General features: G+C 41.8%; 1 protein-coding gene across 1 annotated transcript in view; it reads left to right on the top strand.

The window, feature by feature from the left end:
• The first annotated feature begins 12955 nt into the window (after nt 1–12955).
• Nucleotides 12956–18988, top strand: part of fgd (faciogenital dysplasia) — a 105369-nt gene continuing 99336 nt past the window's right edge. The window contains exon 1 of the mRNA XM_083894679.1: nt 12956–13311. Coding sequence (XP_083750805.1) covers nt 13290–13311 — 22 coding nt within the window. The 5' untranslated portion in view covers nt 12956–13289. The remainder of the gene's footprint in view (nt 13312–18988) is intronic.

The following is an 18988-nucleotide window of genomic DNA, read 5'->3' as shown; positions in this document are numbered from 1 at the left end:
CGTCGTCAGGGGGTCAGTCAACCCTGCTTGAGTGAGCATACAGCTGCAGCCTCCCGAGAGGTCAATCACTCTTACAAGTGCGATATACACACATACATATATATATATATATTCTGTTTTCTATCAGTTTTTGCGCTGACAGAGAAGAGGTTGGGGGGGGGGGGAGAGGAAATGGGGAAAACCAGCGTCTGAGAAATCACAAAAAAATCGAGATAAGAGGTCAAACGGTAGACGGAAATCCAGATGTCTACTCGAGATGTGACTCACACAGGAAGTGAGAAACTCCCGGACAAAAAAATAAAAGCCCCCGACTCCGTCGTCCCCCCCTCTTTGTTGTCGTTTTGAAATCAGAAAATGTCACATTTTTACTCTGGTGTCGCACCAGCTCGCCACTCTAAAAGGCTCCTCCTTCCTACCTCTTGCTTGCAGGCTCCGCCCACTTCACCTTTTTGAAGTTTTTTGTGACACATTTCTTGTTAGGCCTGCATGTCAACAAGCTCATAACTTTATTATTTTTGGTATTAACTTGTGCATGTGGTCAGACAGAGAGACCCCCCGTCTCCATCTTTGTTGACGTGGGCGTGGCTTCACTTCTGTTCTTTATATGAATGAATGAATGAATGAATGAATGAATGAAAAGCTCCTGGTGACTTGTGAGGCTCTTGGCTTCATGAAACAACACCGACGACTTCTGCCGCTTTGACTCATCGCAGCCGTGTCTGTCACTTTTTGAACCTTAAAAATGCAATTCACCATTGTCCACCAGAGGGTGCTGTGAGCACAGCCCTGACTTCTCGGTCATTCAAAGTTGATTTTTGGGGGGTAAAAAGTGACAGTCCTAGTGTGGTGTCCAACGTAACTGCTGATTGAGTTTCGCCGAAAAACACTATTTAGACTTAGAGCGAGATTATTTTCAAAAGTCAAATTAGCTCGGTTTTGGGTTAGGGTTAGCTAACCCTTAGCTTCATTTGACGTTAATACGCTAATTTAGATATTTGACTACACTTTTGCGTGCTGCTGCTACTGGAAGCCACGATCTCACAAGTTCACTGAGTTGACCACAGGCTGTGATTGGCTATAATCAAACCCTCCAATGAGACGCCAAAAGGAGACGGGGGCGGGGTTTATTTTTCTCTCAATGTAAATCACAACCTTTTTTTTTTTTTTTTTTCATGTATTGTTTTATTGTTGTTTTAGTTTATTATTTACCTAATCTGTGCACTTTGGTTATATAGGATTATAACAGGCTATTATTAACCTCTAGGAAAGCGTGGTAGTGCTATGGTTTGTGAGTAATTCAGTATAGATTATGGAAAAAAAGGATTATTACACGTCCTATCGAATAATCCGACTATTTTACTCCAGTAAAGGGCTTCACAAACCACAGAGCTACTACTTAAAAGCTTCATCCCGGAGATTTTAATCCATGAAATTGTCATTATGTTACATTGTTTTTATGTTTGTTTGACTGCCATGTTGTACACACACACGCTAAAAAAAAAATCCAGGGTGATCAAATTCTGGGGTTTTTTCATGTATTTATTATTCCTAGGAATAGTTCGAAATAAACACAACAAAACTTGACGACGCCCTGAAATAAAAAAAGGGGGTAAGTTGCGTTTTTTGGGGAAAAACGACCATGTGTTGCTTTTCCTCGCTTCTTACCGAGGGCGTTCCACTGATACGGGGATCACTGACCTCCAGAATTCTCCGCAAGTGCAAAGATTAAATTCCAAATTGGAATTGTTTCATTCTCTCTTCGTTTATCGTGCCAAATCTTGGTGCAACCGTTTTCGGTCGGAAACAGAATGGAGACTCTGGAAAGAAGACAAGCCGTCACTAAACTAAAGAGAAAGGCGCGATTTCGGGCGGGTTTTGTGTTTGGTTTGGTTTTTTTTGGTTTTTTTCAAACTTCGTCGTTTCTGACCAGTAGTGCCTTTCATTGTTTCGAGGGAGAATCTTAGACTAGGGTTTTGTGTTTTTTTTATTATCGGCGAGGACCTCGGGAGTGGGGGGGTTCAAAAATGACTGTGAGCAGCAATAAAAGTGCAAAAATCTGCACGAGCGAGATGATAGTTTTGAAATTAGCTCGAGGAAAAGTGAAATTGTGTTGAATTCCGCGGGTCAGTGATCCACTCAATAAATTCAGGGGTTGTTAAAAATGTTTTTTTTGGGAACCAAATGAAATCCCTTTGGCCTCCTGTTGTTGAACAAAAATGCTCCAAGCATCTATCGTGCGTCGGGGTGGATCCGTGTACCATTGGAAGCATCTACGTATCTCTAGCTTTGTTTGGTGAAGGTAATGTGATATCAATAGTATTGTTGGAAAAAAATGAAATGTGCAGAGAGCGCATTTTATCTTTTTCCTTTTTTGTTTTTTTAAAAAGATTATTATTATTATTATTATTGTTGAATTTTTTTTTTACATCATCTTTGAGCATTATATGTTTTCAGGAAACAGAAAACAAGAAAAAAAAACAGGCATCAACAAGCTTGAATAGTGCCATGACAGCCAATGCTTGTTTGTTGAGGCGTTAAAAAGTTACCAATGCGGACGAGAAGCTAAAAAAAAAAAGAGAAATAAGTGCAATTCCGATACAGTTTTACATTTTAAAAGAAGAAGAAGAAGAGAAAGTTTTCTGTTTGCTGGAAGCGTTAGCGGCGTCATATTAAAAAGAATTTAGCTGTGCAAACTTGATATTGTCATATTGTGTTTTCAGTATTGATCCATGCGGAGCGTTTGATATCTTTATAATGAAATAACGGTTTCACCTGTACGTTGGTATTTATTTGAATTGTCATGCAGTACTGTATTCTTATCAATAATGTGCATATTGATTACAGCTAAATGTCATATGCATGTTTCCCAGTCATGGGACCTTTACACAGGAGTGAAAAACAAACATGTCAAACATTTGTCAGGGTGTCATTATTATTCTTATTATTATTCTTATTAAGAAAAAGTAAAACTGAGGAAAAAAACATAAGGAAAAATACGGTGAGGCTGATGTATTACTGCTGAATTCATCCTACGAGAGTGTGTTTGTTTGTTTTCCAGTTGGGAGGAGGTATCTCTGTGTAAAGGTAGTCATACTGGCTAAAGAAAAAAAAAAAATCAATAAAAATGAATTAAGTTTAAAGGCCTTTCAGTGTTGTTATTTTTTTATTTTGTATTATTATTTTTAGTGTGGTTATTTTTATATTATTATTTATTTATGGATGTATTTATTTATTTGTTATTTATATATTTTTATATATTTTTTATTCTTATTTAATGTTATTTTTTTGTTATTATTTTTATATTTGTCTTTTTTATTATTTTTCTTTTTTTATTATTATTATTATATATATTTTTTAAATTATTTATTATTTATATATATATATTTTATATTTTTAATTATAATTTTTTTTTTAATGTCATTATTTTATTTATTATTGTTATATATATATATACATTTTTTTAATAAATTATCATTATTTATTTTTATTATATATATATATATTTATTTAATTTTTAAATAAATTATCATTATTTATTTTAATATATATATATATGTATATATATATATATATATATTATATTATTTATTTTTTTAGTGTTATTTTTTTTAGTGTGGTTATTTATAGCTTCACCGTTGTGGTGAAGGGGTTAATCCAGGGGAGTGAGTGGTCTCCTCAGAGTGTTGCCAGCTGGAAGCAAAGGAGGCAGGAGGGGAAGTTCCCAGCTGTCGGGCGGGGGGGGGGAGCAGCAGCTCGTGTCCTGGCAGCTCCAGGACACGATCACATTTCACACAATGCACAAAAACACTTCAACCACCAACCTCCTTCTCCTCCTCCTCTTCCTTCGCTTCTCTTTCTCCCCTTGACTTTTCTCTGCTCTATCGCTTATACCTCTCTCTCCATTCTCAGCCTCAGTCTCAAGTTCCTCCTCTTCCTCTTCCTCCTCCTCTTCTCTCTCCACATTTCTGCAGATACGCCTACGCACAGTTTCTGCTGACCTTTAGTGCACCCGGCACTTCCTGTCTCGGCTCGCGCTTAATTAATACTGCAGTGATTCCAAATGCAGAAGAAACGCAGTCAGGATATGAGGATTACGATTTTTTCTGGGTTTTTTTCTTCCTACAACAGGGTATCTGTGGGGTTTTAAAAAGTCTTAAATCCAATCATTTGAATTTAAGGCCTTAAAAATGTCTTAAAGTCTCCTAAAGTCTCATAAAAGGTCTTAAATACAATTTTGAAAGGTCTTAAAAATCTATTAATGTTACTTTTATTTAAAACATGCATAAACTTCAGTCTCACTTTGAAATGTTTCTATTTCTGAGGATGCGCTAGCACGGAACTAAAGTAGGCCACCTGTGCTGCCCGGTGAGAATTTATCGAGCACCACTAGCTAGTGTGCTGTGCGCGTGCCGTGGTGTGTTACAGCTTAGCATAGCAGTGGAGAAAACTTAATGAAAGCCCACAGCTAAGCTGAATTGCTAGTTCAATGATTTTGCGGCTCCAATTTTCCTTAATGTCTTTTGTACTTTTTTGCCAATATGGATTTGAAATGGGTCTTAAATTGTATTCATTGTGGTTTTTAAAAAAGTCTTAAAAAGTCTTAAATTTGACTTGTTGAAACCTGCAGAGACTTACTTAAACTTACTTAAGAAGTTACTTAAAATGTCTCCTTTGTAATTATCAAGGTCACGGTCACGGTCAAGGTAAATTATATTTATTCAAGGAACACATCGCTGCAAAGCATAGGGTTCATGTTGGGCAACAGAGCTAAGCTAAGGTTATTCAAATGTACTGTAATCACACCGTTTGCATTATTAACATCATCTGTGATCATTTGTATGTGACGTGAGTTAACGTTTAAGTTGTATAAAAGTGGTATTATTAGCAGCATTAGCACTGGATTAGCACTCTGCACCTGGACCTCGGTCGGAAGTCGGACTTTCCAAGTTCCTTGTCGGAAGTTTCAACTGGAACCGACAGAAAGTCGGAAAACTGGAGCAGCCCCCGGTAAAGGATTCTAAGATGACTTCTTCTCATGTAAATATTAAACACACGTTTACTCTTAATTTGTTTCACATTCATTCAGTCGCACACAATATTTTTTTACGATGTCTGTTCACTGTTTGTGTGGAAAAACACTGTGTAGAACGTTGTTATAAATGACATTATAGTGCTATAAACACCTGGTTCAGTATAAACTTAACACAAATGTATCTTCTCTCCTCTGTCCCCCCATTTTTCCTTTCACCGCAACCGGTCTAGGCAGATGGCCGCACATCTTTGAATGTGGTCTCTAGTGCTTTGCTCATTGTGTGAATTGTTGGGTTTCTCTTCTCTCTTTAACAGGGTTTCCTCACTCCTGATCCTGGGGAGCCACTGCCCTGCCATGTTTTAGATGTTTCCGTGCTCAAACACTCACCTGATTCAGGTCAACGCGTCAGTGAGCTCTGAACTGAATTGAATTGAATGAGGAGACAACATGGAGGTGAAGTCGCTCACAGAAAATTAGCGCTGAACTGAGGTAACTTCACCCTTTAACACCTGAATCGCTCTCTTTTTTTCGGCTTATTTTAACCATAAAAGGACCAGAAAATGTCCTATGAGTAAGTGTTTTTGCCCTTTTTTCCAGAATAACTTCCAGAAACACGTTTATTGGGGGAAAAAAACACTTTGCGTGAGTGACATTACCGTAATATAGTATGAGGGCTGGGCACGCGTTAACGTTGACGCTGTTTCCATGACGACTGACCGGGAAAAAGACGCGTGTGACGTCATGTTTACGTGACTCCCGATTGTTAAAATGAGTCTCTAAAGTAACGCTAAACTTTAAAGGCACACATACGCAGTAACACAGGTACGCTGGTTATTTGTAGCGTTATGTGTTGTTTAATAAACAGACCGCTCCAGTTCGACTGTAGGCGCGTGCTACCTGCTAGCTAATGGAGCTAACTGGTAAACGGTGCCTGGACTCCAGTGCCGGGGCACGTAAACATGATGTCAGTTAGCGTGCCCAGCACTATAAATTCGACATTTAAACAGTATAAAACATGTTTAAAAGACGCTGATTCACTGATTCTTGCAACAGCGCACAAGTGAAATTACCGTAATAACTCCATATTGGCTTCCAGAAACCGTTTTTTTTTCCCCATAGGACAAACCGTTGCGGATTTCGAGCAACGCAAAATGCGTAGTCTGCGACATGTTCGGTGTCCAATTTTGACGTCCAAATTTGACAGAAAAGTCCAAAAAAATAAATGTTGTCCAAAATTTGACGAAAAAGGGTTGAAGAAAAAGAAAAAATAGACTTCTGCTTTCATCATGACAGCAGCGAGTTCAGCAACACTTACATAGTCATACTTTAAAACCTGCTGCATTACTGCCCTGCTGGGTTATATTAATGAAAGCCAGAGGTCAGAGGTCGGCACGGTAACGATGATCGTCGATGACATCACTGAAGCGACAGAGGAGCCTTTGTTGGTGCCAGTCTTATGTCCTCATGTAAGGGAAATATGGGTCATACAGCATCAGCCCTGCTCCATTACTCTGCAGGTGTGTGTGTCTGTGTGTCTGTGTTCTTGTACTTGTGGAACACTGAGGACCAGTGTGGGTTTTTAACCAACAAAGTGAGGTCATTTATACGAAGTGAGGACATTTTGGCCGGTCCTCACTTTGCTTTTGTTGAAATCACTTACTTAGGTTGTAAATAAGCTATACTTTTTAACAGAGGTCCTCAATATGGTACAAAAACCCGTTTTCCAGCCCTGGTGTTTCACACACTTTTTGCTCTGGGGCTCCACCTGCAGACATATTATTGGTACTGCACCGAGTAGTTCTTTATAGATGTCATTCATGAAGTAGATATTTGTAATTGTGTTGATTTATAAAGTGGAAATGCTGGTCCTCACTTTGTCAGCAGTTTTACCCGGTCCTCAGTATGCAGCAAATACAAGAATGTGTGTTGTCTGTGTGTGTGTGTGTGTGTGTGTGTGTGTGTGTGTGTGTGTGTGTGTGTGTGTGTGTGTGTGTGTGTGTGTGTGTGTGTATGTGTGTATACAGCAGCTGATGTAATACTCACATTCACCACTCGGGATCACTGTTGTTCCACCATTGTTGACATTGACATCCTCCAGGAGCAGTTTTGAGTCAGTCCAAGTTCCTTAAAGAAGAGAGGGATGGTGTGTGTGTGTGTGTGTGTGTGTGTGTGTGTGTGTGTGTGTGTGTGTGTGTGTGTGTGTGTGTGTGTGTGTGTGTGTGTGTGTGTGTGTGTGTGTGTGTGTGTGTGTGTGTGTGTGTGTGTGTGTGTGTGTGTGTGTGTGCTCTCACAAAGAGCCTTCTCTATGTGTGTATCAGTCAGCGCTGTCATGTGACGGAGCCTGAAGGAGCCGGGGATCAGCTGGTGTGTGTGTGTGTGGGGGGTGTGTGTGTGTGTGTGTGTGTGTGTGTGTGTGTTTGTGTATGTACAAGGAGAGCACCAGTCATCACATGGACGTTGGGATACGCGCACGTTTCTGTGGAGCTCCTCCACCGAAGCAGAGATGATTTCTCGTGGGACGCTGACAAAGTCAGAGCCTGTGAAGTGTGAGCTCACGACGTCGCATTAAAGCATTCCTTAACCCTGAGACTGGATGTGGGGTGTGTGTGTGTGTGTGTGTATGTGTGTGTGTGTGTGTGTGTGTCCTCGTGACTCATAGATCAGTCACTTTATCTCCACATGACTGTGGGTGTTCACGAGAAGAAGAAGAAGAAGAAAATGTCAGGTTGCTCTCAGTCGATCGTGAACACGACGACGCGTCTCATATTAAAGGTGATATATGCGACACGCGTGAGAGCCGAGCGGTGCACGGGCGTCACTTTCCACATTTTCTGACAAAGACGGAAATGAGATGTCACACTTTTTTTTTACCCGGCGGTGTTACACTATGTTCACGCACAAACACAAACACTTACATATGTGTCCCACTGTCTGTGGCTTATTTTTCATACACTTGAAATCTACGTAAACCAGCCTTTCTCCAGTTTCCGCCCACTGTCCAAAACCATGCAGATTTGGAGATTAGGACAAATTGGACGCTCTAAAATGACCGTAGGTGTGAGCGGATGATTTCTTTGTCTCTTAGTGTCAGCGGGGATGTGGAGGATAACGCGGTAGAAGATGGACGCATGGAGGCACAAGCTAACGTTGAGTTAGAAAAGTGCGTCCACTCAGGGTTAGGGTTAAGCCCAATTTATACTCCTGCGTAAAGTGCTCTGCGTAGCTACGCAGAGTCCTCTGCGTCGACGCAGAACCTGTCGAAGAGCCTCTGCGTCGTCTCCGGGTGCACGGAATATTTTTTAAGTGTCCGTCACTCCGTCAAGGGACTACGGAGACGGCAAGAGCTGCGATTGGTCCTCAGGACAGGCCGAGCTAAGCTGCTCTGTGCCGGCTCTCAGTGCGCTCCGGGCGTCCTGACAGAGGCGGAGCTGATCTCCGCCGATAACGCCGCTGCCGAACTATAAATACGTCATATCTTAACACACACAGCACATGTTTAGACTCTAAATGGCCAATTTCTCGCCTCAAATTATCTTAAAACTGCGTTCCGTGACACAGAAAAGTGAGAAACGGCCACTTTTTCAACAACAACAGTCTTTCTCTCTCTTTCTTTCTCGGACGCCATTGTTCACTGTAGCCAGAAGCACAACAACCTTGCGCAGCGACCCCTACTGATCGGGCGGGAAATTGCAGCGAGTGTCCGTCACCACGACGCAGAAGTATAAATGCTCGAGGCGTCTCCGTGGTGACGCAGACGCATAACGCATACGCAGTCGGAGAAGTATAATGTGGCCTTTAGACGACGAGGCGATAAAAACCCGCTGTAAATGCTTTACATGTGTAAAATATCCACGGACAAAGTGTATGAGAAAGAGCATAGGCCTCCTGAGCCAGGGGGTTGGGGGTTCAAGTCCCATCTGGGGTGGATTCCGATCTAGTAAAGCTGCAACTCACGATTATTTTAGCTCTATATTTCAGCTCTACATGAATGATTAAAACCATCTGCTTCTACGCATGTTTTAGAGCAGCACATGATCAAGAGAAAAGTTGCTGGTTCAATCCTGGACAAGCGAACGGCTGGAAGGTGCCCCTGAGAAAGGCATTGCTATCCCCATTGCTGCCCCCACACACGGCTTGTGTGTGTTCATGAATGAGTTGAGTCTCTATTTGAACACATCTCCACTGCAGACTAGTGATGGGATCGGCAGTTCATTTGAGTGTACTGAATCACTTGAATCAGTTCATTAAAATGATTTGTTCAAAAGATTCGTTCACCGAATCGTTCAGTGCTAAGCAGGAGCCCAGTGCCCTGCTACGTGACTCACATCCTCCCTGAGTGCAGTACGTTCGCGCCGCGGGTCAGTGAGTGAGTGATAGCGCGGACGAGATTCACGTCCTCAGCCACAGTTCACCAGTTCTCTGTGTGTCAGTTCGTTCGCGAGATTCACGTCCACAGCCACAGTTCACCAGTTCTCTGTGTGTCAGTTCGTTCGCGAGATTCGCGTCCACAGCCACAGTTCACCAGTTCTCTGTGTGTCAGTTCGTTCGCGAGATTCACGTCCACAGCCACAGTTCACCAGTTCTCTGTGTGTCAGTTCACAGCAGCACGGCAGACACAGTTCTTCTTACGAATCACTCCCTCGCGGCTCGGCACACGTTGGCTGGCGTCGTTTGCCGAAGATTCGCGAGTGAGTGACGGCATCGGCGAACGACTTTGCGAGTGATTCGCAGAACGTGGTGGTAGTTCCACTCCCGGCGACCACGATCGCTGCTGAGCTCAACTGAACTAAGAAAGGAACAAATCAGCAACTTCGAACGAATCACTCACGACCGACGCAACTCTACTGCAGACCCTGGTTTCACGTTTCTCCTCTGGCCTGAGACGTTTTTGAGAGAGGTGCTGAGGCTTTCTAGGCTCTGCATTTGACGGCGCACAGCAGCTGGCAATTCTCTGCTCGCATCCTTGAAGTTGTTAGGTGAGCACATTTAAGGAACACATTTCCTTAAATCTCTGATGACACGATCATCATCATCATCGTCATTTCACGACAAAACACATTCCTTATGTGTCGCCTTTAACTGATAAGTGCAATATCATTCATGTGGAACCTTTCACGCCGCTCACTGTATTTGGGGTTACTTTCTATCTGATCTGATCTTCTCTGTGTCAGGAAACAGAAGTGTGTTGATTCAGTCTGGAGGAGGAGGAGGAGGAGGAGGAGGAGGAGGAGGAGGAGGAGGAGGAGGAGGAGAGCTTCATTTGCACCTGAAAAAGTGAACCGACACCTCGTCGTAGAGTGTGATTAGCCATGTGATCAAGACACTTTTTTGACGGCGACAGTTTCAGACGAGTGTAAAAAAGACTCACGGCAGCTCATCTCACACTCATCTGTGTGTGTGTGTCGACGTCGTTCACGCCTGTCTATCTATCTATCTGTCTGTCTCTCACCTTTTCTCACCACCTCCCCCCTTCATCTCTCTCTCTCTGTGTATGTGAATGCTACCTCTGCAGGTCCAATATCTCTGCAGATGCTTGAGTAAAAAAAGGCTGTGATGATTCAAAGAGTCTGACCTTTACTCAAAGGCTGCAGCATGATGTGAGGATCTGGTGTGAGCAGGGGCGCCGCTTGTGAACAGGTAAGGCAGGCAACTGCTTGGGGCCCCGAGCCGATAGGGGGCCCCCCCGACAATCGGAGCCTGAGGGGCTGTTTTTACTGAAATGTGCAGTGACCAGCTGTCTCCCCGTCCCCCTTAAACAACAATGGGCGATTTGCAATGACATCTCAGTAGGAAACCTCCCTAAAGGGGCCCCACCTCACTTTAACCTGTGTGAAGTTATCGTTCTGCAAGTTGGAAAATGAAGAGGATTATTTACAGTGTAATGCATATCTTTTTTTACTCAGTTTATATATGTTTTTTTCAGTTATTTACAGTATTTTATTGTTCTATATATTTATATTGTTTTATAATGTGGGTTCTTTACAGTGTAATGTATTTTTTTTTTACTAAGTTTATATAGTTTTTTAAATGCTATTTACAGTATTTTATTGTTCTTTACATTTATATTTTCACATACTTTTTAATTACAAGGTTTTTCCATGTTATTTCATTCATTTTGAAAAAAAAATATTTTGAACTTGGAAGGGCCCCCTGGGAATTTTTGCTTAGGGCCCCTACAGACTCTAGAATCGCCTCTGGTAATGAGCATAAAACCCAATATATCAGACTCTGAACTTTGGGTAAACATACAGGAGCTAATTCAATTAGACTTTTTATACAACTCGGCTCGTTTTTTTTTTTATTGCTCTGACTGTCTCCATTCAGCTGTGTGGAAAACTAAAGATGACGGCTTAAAAGATGAGGAGAATAAAATAAAATAAAAAACCCACTGACATGGAAACAAACGCTGCGTTGCCAGTTGAGTGTTTCTTTTTTTCCACACGAACAGGCAGCTTCTCTTGAAATAGGCCTCAGCCTCTTCACGTGACATGCCAGTTGTCACACATGATCATGACTGAGACTAAGGACCAATTCCAATTCCTATCTTAACCCTTAATCTTAACTGACCATCAAAACTAAGTGTTGAGGGTTATTTTGTCACTTAGAAATGGGACACCCCTTAAATGCAGATCCGTCTTCAGACTGTAGGGAGCAGAATAAAGCATTTACGTCAGCTGTACTTGTCGCTTGTCCGCACCGGCCGGGTATTGAAAAAAGATCGTAAAATAAAAAGTACATGATATAAATGTTACGCAACAATGACGTAAGTAATCCATAAAATGGGCCTAAACTAAGATAATACAATGGTTTTCATAATTTTTATATCTCTATTAACAAAGAAAATACTTAATTTGTAGCGTACTCGTTTCACTGCTTTCGACGCCATCTTTGTTGTGTCAAAACACGCAATGCATTCTGGGTAGCCCTTGCTCCCAAGGGTGGTTTTGGAAAATCTCAATATTGAGGGCGATACAGCCCTTAAACTTGCCCCTCAACTTAAAGGGATAGTTTCGGAATTTTGGACATAAGACCTATTTTCCAACTCAGCCGGTGCGATGGAGACGTTTTCAAGAAATTTCCTTCACTTCTTCTAGTTGCCGAGTTCGCTGGTGCTATGGCTAGCGCAAGTCAATGGTATCAGCTAGCATGGCATTAGAAACACTCATACCGACTCCACAGTGCACCCGAGGCAAATCAATTGTAACGGCAGACTATCGATGTAAATATCTGTGTTGATAGAATAATATTTGAAAGAAAACTAACCTCGCATCACATGAATTTTTGAGGGACTACTTTCTCAGCAGCGGCGGACTGATTTCGCGAAAAAAATTCATGCGATGCGAGTTTAGTTTTCTTTCAAATATTATATGTATATGAAGTATGACGCGCTGCTGCTGCTGAGACATAAATCCTTCAAATTGCAAGGTTGGTTTTATTTCAAACATTCTATCAACACAGATATGTACGTCGATAGTCTGCCGTTAGCTAGCATGTTTCTAATGCCATGCTAGCTTGTACCATTGACTTGCGCTAGCTATAGCACCAGCGAACTCGGCAACTAGAAGAACTGAATGACATTTCTTAAAAAAACGTCTCCAAACGTCTCCATCACACCGGCTGAGTTGGAAAGTAGGTCTTATGTCCAAAATTCCGAACTATCCCTTTAAGCAAGAAATTGGAATTCACCCTAAATATTTACAGTTTAACACAATAGAAACTTTTTTTTTCATTTTAAATCCCCTATATTTTTAAAATGCTGTTAAAAAAAAAAAGTATGGAGTTAAATTATAAAATGTGTTCTTTTTTAATTGTTTTTAAATCCTAAAACGCACTGAATGAATGGGGCTGTCGTGATTGCGCATATCAGGCGGGAGCGCGCGTCTCTCTTCTTCTTCTTCTTCTTCTTCGGCGCAGCAGAGGAGAGACTTCTCTTTTTGGAGAGGGAGGAGAGAAGGACGACTACTACTACTCGGGAGAACTTCTCTTCTCTCACTCGGGACAGAAAAAATGACCCGGGACAAAGACGCTCACGCCGAAGCCATGAAGCGTCCTTAGAGAAGCGCGCGCCGTGTGTGTGTGTGTGTGTTGCTTCTTTTCTCTTCCCCCGGCGAACAACAGGAAAAAGGGGGGAGCGCAGAGTGAAGTGGAGGCGCTCCTTTTTAACGCAGCAGACACTGTTGTTGCCAGTTTCTCCGAGGGAGAGGGGGAAAAAGACGGATTCGGGACAGAAAGACCGGAGTGGAACTTTGTGAACAAGATGCAGGAGGTTTCATCCACCGGTGAGTGATCTTTATCTCTGTTTTTAACTCTCTTTGCGGGGTTTTCTTTTTTTTCCGCTTTCTGTCTGTCTGTGAAGTTTTGTTTCCAAACGGCCGCGGCTCGCGTCGCGTTACGCACAGGATTTGAAATCCCAGAATGCTTTCGCCAGCTGTCAGCGGGGTCAGCGGCAGCAGCTGCAGGCTGCGCCTGGTGCTGCGGGGGCCTGCAGCGGCTCCAACACCAGGCGCAGGCGGACTTTTGTTGTTGTTTGTGCGCACACAAACCGAGCGTCAATGGCTTTATTGGGCAGAGACTGAGCTGACACGGCAGGAATAGAAGGACAGAGAAGCTGTGCCAAACACCTCGCTGCCCCCAAACTGACGCACACGGACAGAACAGGCGCCCCCTTCAATCAGCCATGACATTAAAACACTTATAAATTCAGATTTATAGTATTTATTTCATATTATCTTCATTATCTTCATCGTAAATCTGTGATAAGACAAAGTACAATATTCAGTGTCAGAAAATATTGCAATAACATTGTGTTCATTATCTCCTCTCTATAATAAAACAGTCTGCATCAAAATGCAAATAATTCTCGACTCACTTACTAAGAAAACTGTATTTATTATTATAAAGTATAACATGGGAGGAGGTGGGTGCAGTTTATTTTCCTGCCTTATTATAATCTCAGTGTTGATATTGTCACTTTTCATATTGACAGATTATAGTCCAATACTGGTAAAAAAAAAAATCACTGGATCTGATAATGGAAGAACTGAAAATGCCCTAAATCAGGGGTTCTCAAAGTTTTGATACCTGAGGGCCAATTCAGGAACCCAACATTGGACTCAGGGCTGCCAAAGGAAAAAAACAGAAAGAAATCCCATTTATAATAATTTTAATGACCAGATTGCAGTTCTACAGTTTACACTCATTGGTCTGTATCCAGTAATGTCCAATAAACATTTAACAAGCTTAACAGCTCCTGGATTAAAACTATCAACTGTAATTCAGTGAGGGCCGCCAGAAATGTTTCTGTGGGCCGCCATTGGCCCCCCGGGCCGCACTTTGAGAACCAATGCCCTAAATATACAAAATGCAAGCAAAAGTACAGCATTTAAAAGTGAAAATAAAACGTGTCAGCGTGAACGTTCCATAACAGATTCCAATTCAAAGTTTGTGGTATATCAGACGTGGAAAAGAGGAAGTATGGAGCCCTCATGACTCACCCTGTAAGAACTGTACACATGAGTCAAAGATGATATTCAGTATCAGTATTGGTGTCTTTTCAAAATCACTGCAGCAAAAATAAATGTTTGTACGTGTTGTTGTTGTTGTTTTTGTTGTTGTTGTTTGGTGTTCTGGAGCGTCGTGTTTGTGATTTAAAAGATGTAAGACGACTGATATCAGGCTTTGTTGATACTGGAGATATCGTGATATTGGTGTGGAATCATCTTTGTATCCTGAAGTTCAGTAGGTCAGTACATTACTGGACCTTTGTCATTGTGTGTGTGTGTGTGTGTGTGTGTGTGTGTGTTGCCAGATTATTCAGACAAAATACTCCTTTCAAAGTCTTTTCCTCTGTCGTCTTATGAATGGAAATCCGGCGCAGCGAGGGAGTTTATTGAAATAAATGATTTGGAAGAGGAGTTTTCGTTCATCCTCTTTCCTGCTGTGCTGTGTTTTTGTGTGTGTTTGTGTTTGTTTGTGTGTGGTCGCCGTTGCAGTCAGTGTGTCCCTGTGTGGAATGTGATTTGAATGGAGATTGTACAGTGTGATACAGATAAGATAAAGTCCTCTGTATTACGCACACATGTATTTGTGATTAGGACTTGCCAGAGTTATGATGATGAATGAAGATTAGTCATTTTAAGGCCCTTAAAACGCACCATTAACGCATTGAAAACATCGGTTTGTGTTTTATTCCTGCACGTCTTGTGATTGTTTACGCCTGCAGGAGAAACAGACGTACTCTTAAAGCTGTGTAAAATGTAGTGACGTACACTGGTGAGACTGCAGATTGCAAAAAATATTGGACACTACGGTGGCCCGTGCATACCAGAAAGGACGCTGAATCTCGATTTGCTTCGTAAACCTCTGTTTTAGCAGTTTTTCTCTCTGTTCGGCCTGTTCTAGAAACATGGCAACGCAACACGGCGTCCTCCGTAAAGCAAGACCTTTGTATTTTAAATAACGGCGTTAACGCATGGCCCGTTTCCATGACGACTGACCCGAAAAAAAGACACCACGCGACGTCATGTTTACGTGACTCCCGGTTGTTAAAATGAGTCTCTAAAGTAACGCTAAAGTTTAAAAACAGCGGCACAGGTACTCTGGTTATTTGTAGCGCTGCTCTTTTCGTTTTAAAAACAATAGACTGCTCCAGTTCAACTGAAGGCGTGCTAATTGTCGCTGAAGGAGCTAACACTGCTAACCGAGCTAACTGATAAACGGTGTCTGGACTCTGGTGCCGCGGCACAAAAAACTGCGTTACTTTAGAGACTAATTTTAACAATCGGGAGTCACGTAAAACATGACGTAATGCGGTAACGCTAATTTTAAACATATAGTATAAAACCAAATAGGATTTTTTTTTTTAATCCTAAAGTGATCATACAGTTGTATAAATATATTTTATAGGGAGTATTTTCAATTTCTGCCCACGATCCCTCCTGAATGTTACATACTGCTCCTTTAATTGACTCAGAAACACCGATTAAATGATTTAATCTTTAATTATTGGTACGAAATTGTTCCTGTATTACAGATATATAATTGAATTGAACATTTTTGAATTGATGTGGCCCTCATTTTCACTGAGGGCCACGTCAGCATAATGGTTACCCTCAAAGGGCCCAGATGTAACTGTCATACAGAATAAATGTAACTAAATGTAACCAAATATAATGTAAAATGAAGGTAACTACTCCGTAACATTATTGCTAAATAACTGTCTGTATTTATTACTTATCGGAGTTACAAATATGAGGCATTATTTTTGTAACCCGGACTGCGATGGTGATGCCGTCACTTTGCGGGTAACGCAATCGCCGTGCATTGTGGGAAATATAGTTTATGGTCAACGCACGCCTTAAAGGTGCATTATGTAATAAATCTAAAGCAACTGGCCATAAAATCCTCCAAAAATGTCACAGAGACTCAGGAATAATGTTCATATAACAAACTGAACTCACCAACAACAGTACAGACAAAATATCTGCATTAAAAATATATATTTTGCAGACTGCAAATCATGTTTATGTTTTGAAATCATGTTTTGGCATGTGGCGCCACCTACCGCCATCTACCAATCATTGCAGTCAGTAGAGTCTCAGCTGCAGAGCAAAAACAGGTTGCCAGTTATGTCAGAAAATGAAACCTAAAAGACCTCGGTATTTTGAATTTGAATGTAGTAACCGTTTTTGGCCACATTCTTATATATGGCACCTTTAAAGCAGCATTTATGGCCCTGCGATTAATCACTTGCAGGGCCACATAAAATGACATGGCGGGCCACATCTGGCCCCCCGGGCCTTGAGTTTGACACGTGTTTTAAAGTGAAAAGACTGGAAAGATGCTTCAGAATAGATGACTAGGACTGTATGTTGTCATTGTGAGTGTTTTATAAAAATGTTTTTATTGCAAAACAAGTCGCTGAAGTCAACTGCTCATTATTTTGCAGCGTCCGGTCCTTTCCGTTCCTCGTGTTGTTTCACAACGCTGTGCTGAGATGACAGATCCGGGGTGCTTTTGGCTTCATATTCCCCCATCGTGAGAAAATAGAAAAATCAACTTTCATTTACCTCGAGATGGTTCAGAGACGCCACAGAGAATGAGAGTGGCAGCAGAGAGCATGCAAACAAAGACGAGGGGGTGGGGAGGGTTTAGGAGAGTGATAAAGATGGAGTGCTGATGGGGAGATATCAGGCTGCAGCAGAGGTGAGCTATGCAGAGAGAAAAAAAGAGTATGTTTGTTGTGAGACTCGAGGGAGGAATTGATCTGCCGTCCTCCTGGCTGACTTTCTTTTTCCGGCAGTCCAGCGGTGTATCGTTTCTCTCCCACACACACACACACACACTCATTTCATTCCCAAGGCCTTGCTCTCTCTCTCCTTTTTCCCCTCCTCCTCCCTCTGTTTCTCTCCCACACTGTCCCAGATCAATCTCTGCCCCCTCATCCCCTCTGACTGCCTTATATTCCCCTCCCCAACACACACTCACACACACACATCGGCAGAGGCGGTTCTAGAGTCTGTAGGGGCCCTGAGCAAAAATTCCCAGGGGGCCCTTCCTTCCAACCAGTGTTCATCACCATTATGTTACAAATAATCTGACACCAACGGAAAAATTCAACATTTTTTTTTTCCGAAATGAATGAAATAACATGGAAAAACCTTGCTTTTAAAAAACTATATAAACTTAGTAAAAAAAAATACATTACACTGTAAAAAAACCACATTATAAAACAATATAAATATATAGAACAATAAAATACTGTTAATAACTGAAAAAAACATATATAAACTGAGTAAAAAAGATATGCATTACACTGTAAATAATCCTCTTCATTTTCCAACTTGCAGAACGATAACTTCACACAGGTTAACGTGAGGTGGGGCCCCTTTAGGGAGGTTTCCTACTGAGATGTCATTGCAAATCGTCCATTGTTGTTTAAGGTGGACGGGGAGGCGGCTGGTCACTGCACATTTCAGTAAAAACAGCCCTCAGGCTCCGAGTGTCGGGGGCCCGCCTATTAGCCTGCGGCCCCAAGCAGTTGCCTGTTCACAAGCTGCGCCCCTGCTCGTCGGATGAAATCCATCACATTCTCTCGACTCTATTCCTTCCACATGGGAATCCCTCTTTCTCGCTCTCTCTCTCTAATGCTTATTTTTATGTTTACGATGGGAGGGTCAAAGCAGAGTCGCTCACATCCGATCATTGAAGAATCTATTAAAAATAGACCACATCACAAATAAACTGCGGTGGCGCAGATAGCACGCCTCGCAGTTTGAATTCCACCTCAAGCCTCAGACTGGTTTCCCACTTCATAAACTTTTTTTTCTTTTCTTCTACTTGCTGACAGACACTGAGCGACTCTGTGAATCAGCCTCCTTCACAGACGTTGGACAGCGAATGGTGGTCCCAGTAAAAAAAACGCCCTGAAGTCGCCGCTGTTTAGGTTATTTATTATTAACACAAGCTCTTGGGTCTGTCTGTTTAACCAGGCCAATGTAAACAACTCCCCTTCATGTTAGATAAACACAGCGCGGGGCGTTAGAGGAGTGGACGGTGAGAATATTATCTGCTCTTTCTCTTTTGTTCCCACCTTTTTTTTTTAAATGGGATCGTCCTGCTGTTGCTGCCACAGTCAGAAATTGGGTTATTTTGTTGTGTAATGGTGCTTTTTCCAATTTTTTAAAAAACATTTCCATCAGTGATGGTACCTGCTCTTGTGAGGTCCCAAGCGAGCTGAGCCGATACTAAAATGTGACATAAATATGTCATCACTGGAAGAGTCATGAGCGCGACGTCCCACACAAGAATCAAACTGTAGATCAGTTAAATAGACTTTAAAAATCCTGAAAACATGCAAAGGAATTGTCTACAATGTCAATATTTCACAGAGGAGTCTGGTGTAAGCCAGCGATCGTGAGTCGAATCATGACCGGTTCAGACGTATTTTAGTTCAGT

The sequence above is a fragment of the Microchirus variegatus genome (assembly GCF_963457635.1).
Source record: "Microchirus variegatus genome assembly, chromosome: 9".
Taxonomy (NCBI): domain Eukaryota; kingdom Metazoa; phylum Chordata; class Actinopteri; order Pleuronectiformes; family Soleidae; genus Microchirus; species Microchirus variegatus.
Note: the sequence above shows the minus strand (reverse complement) of the source record. Positions and strands in the feature narration are given on the sequence as shown.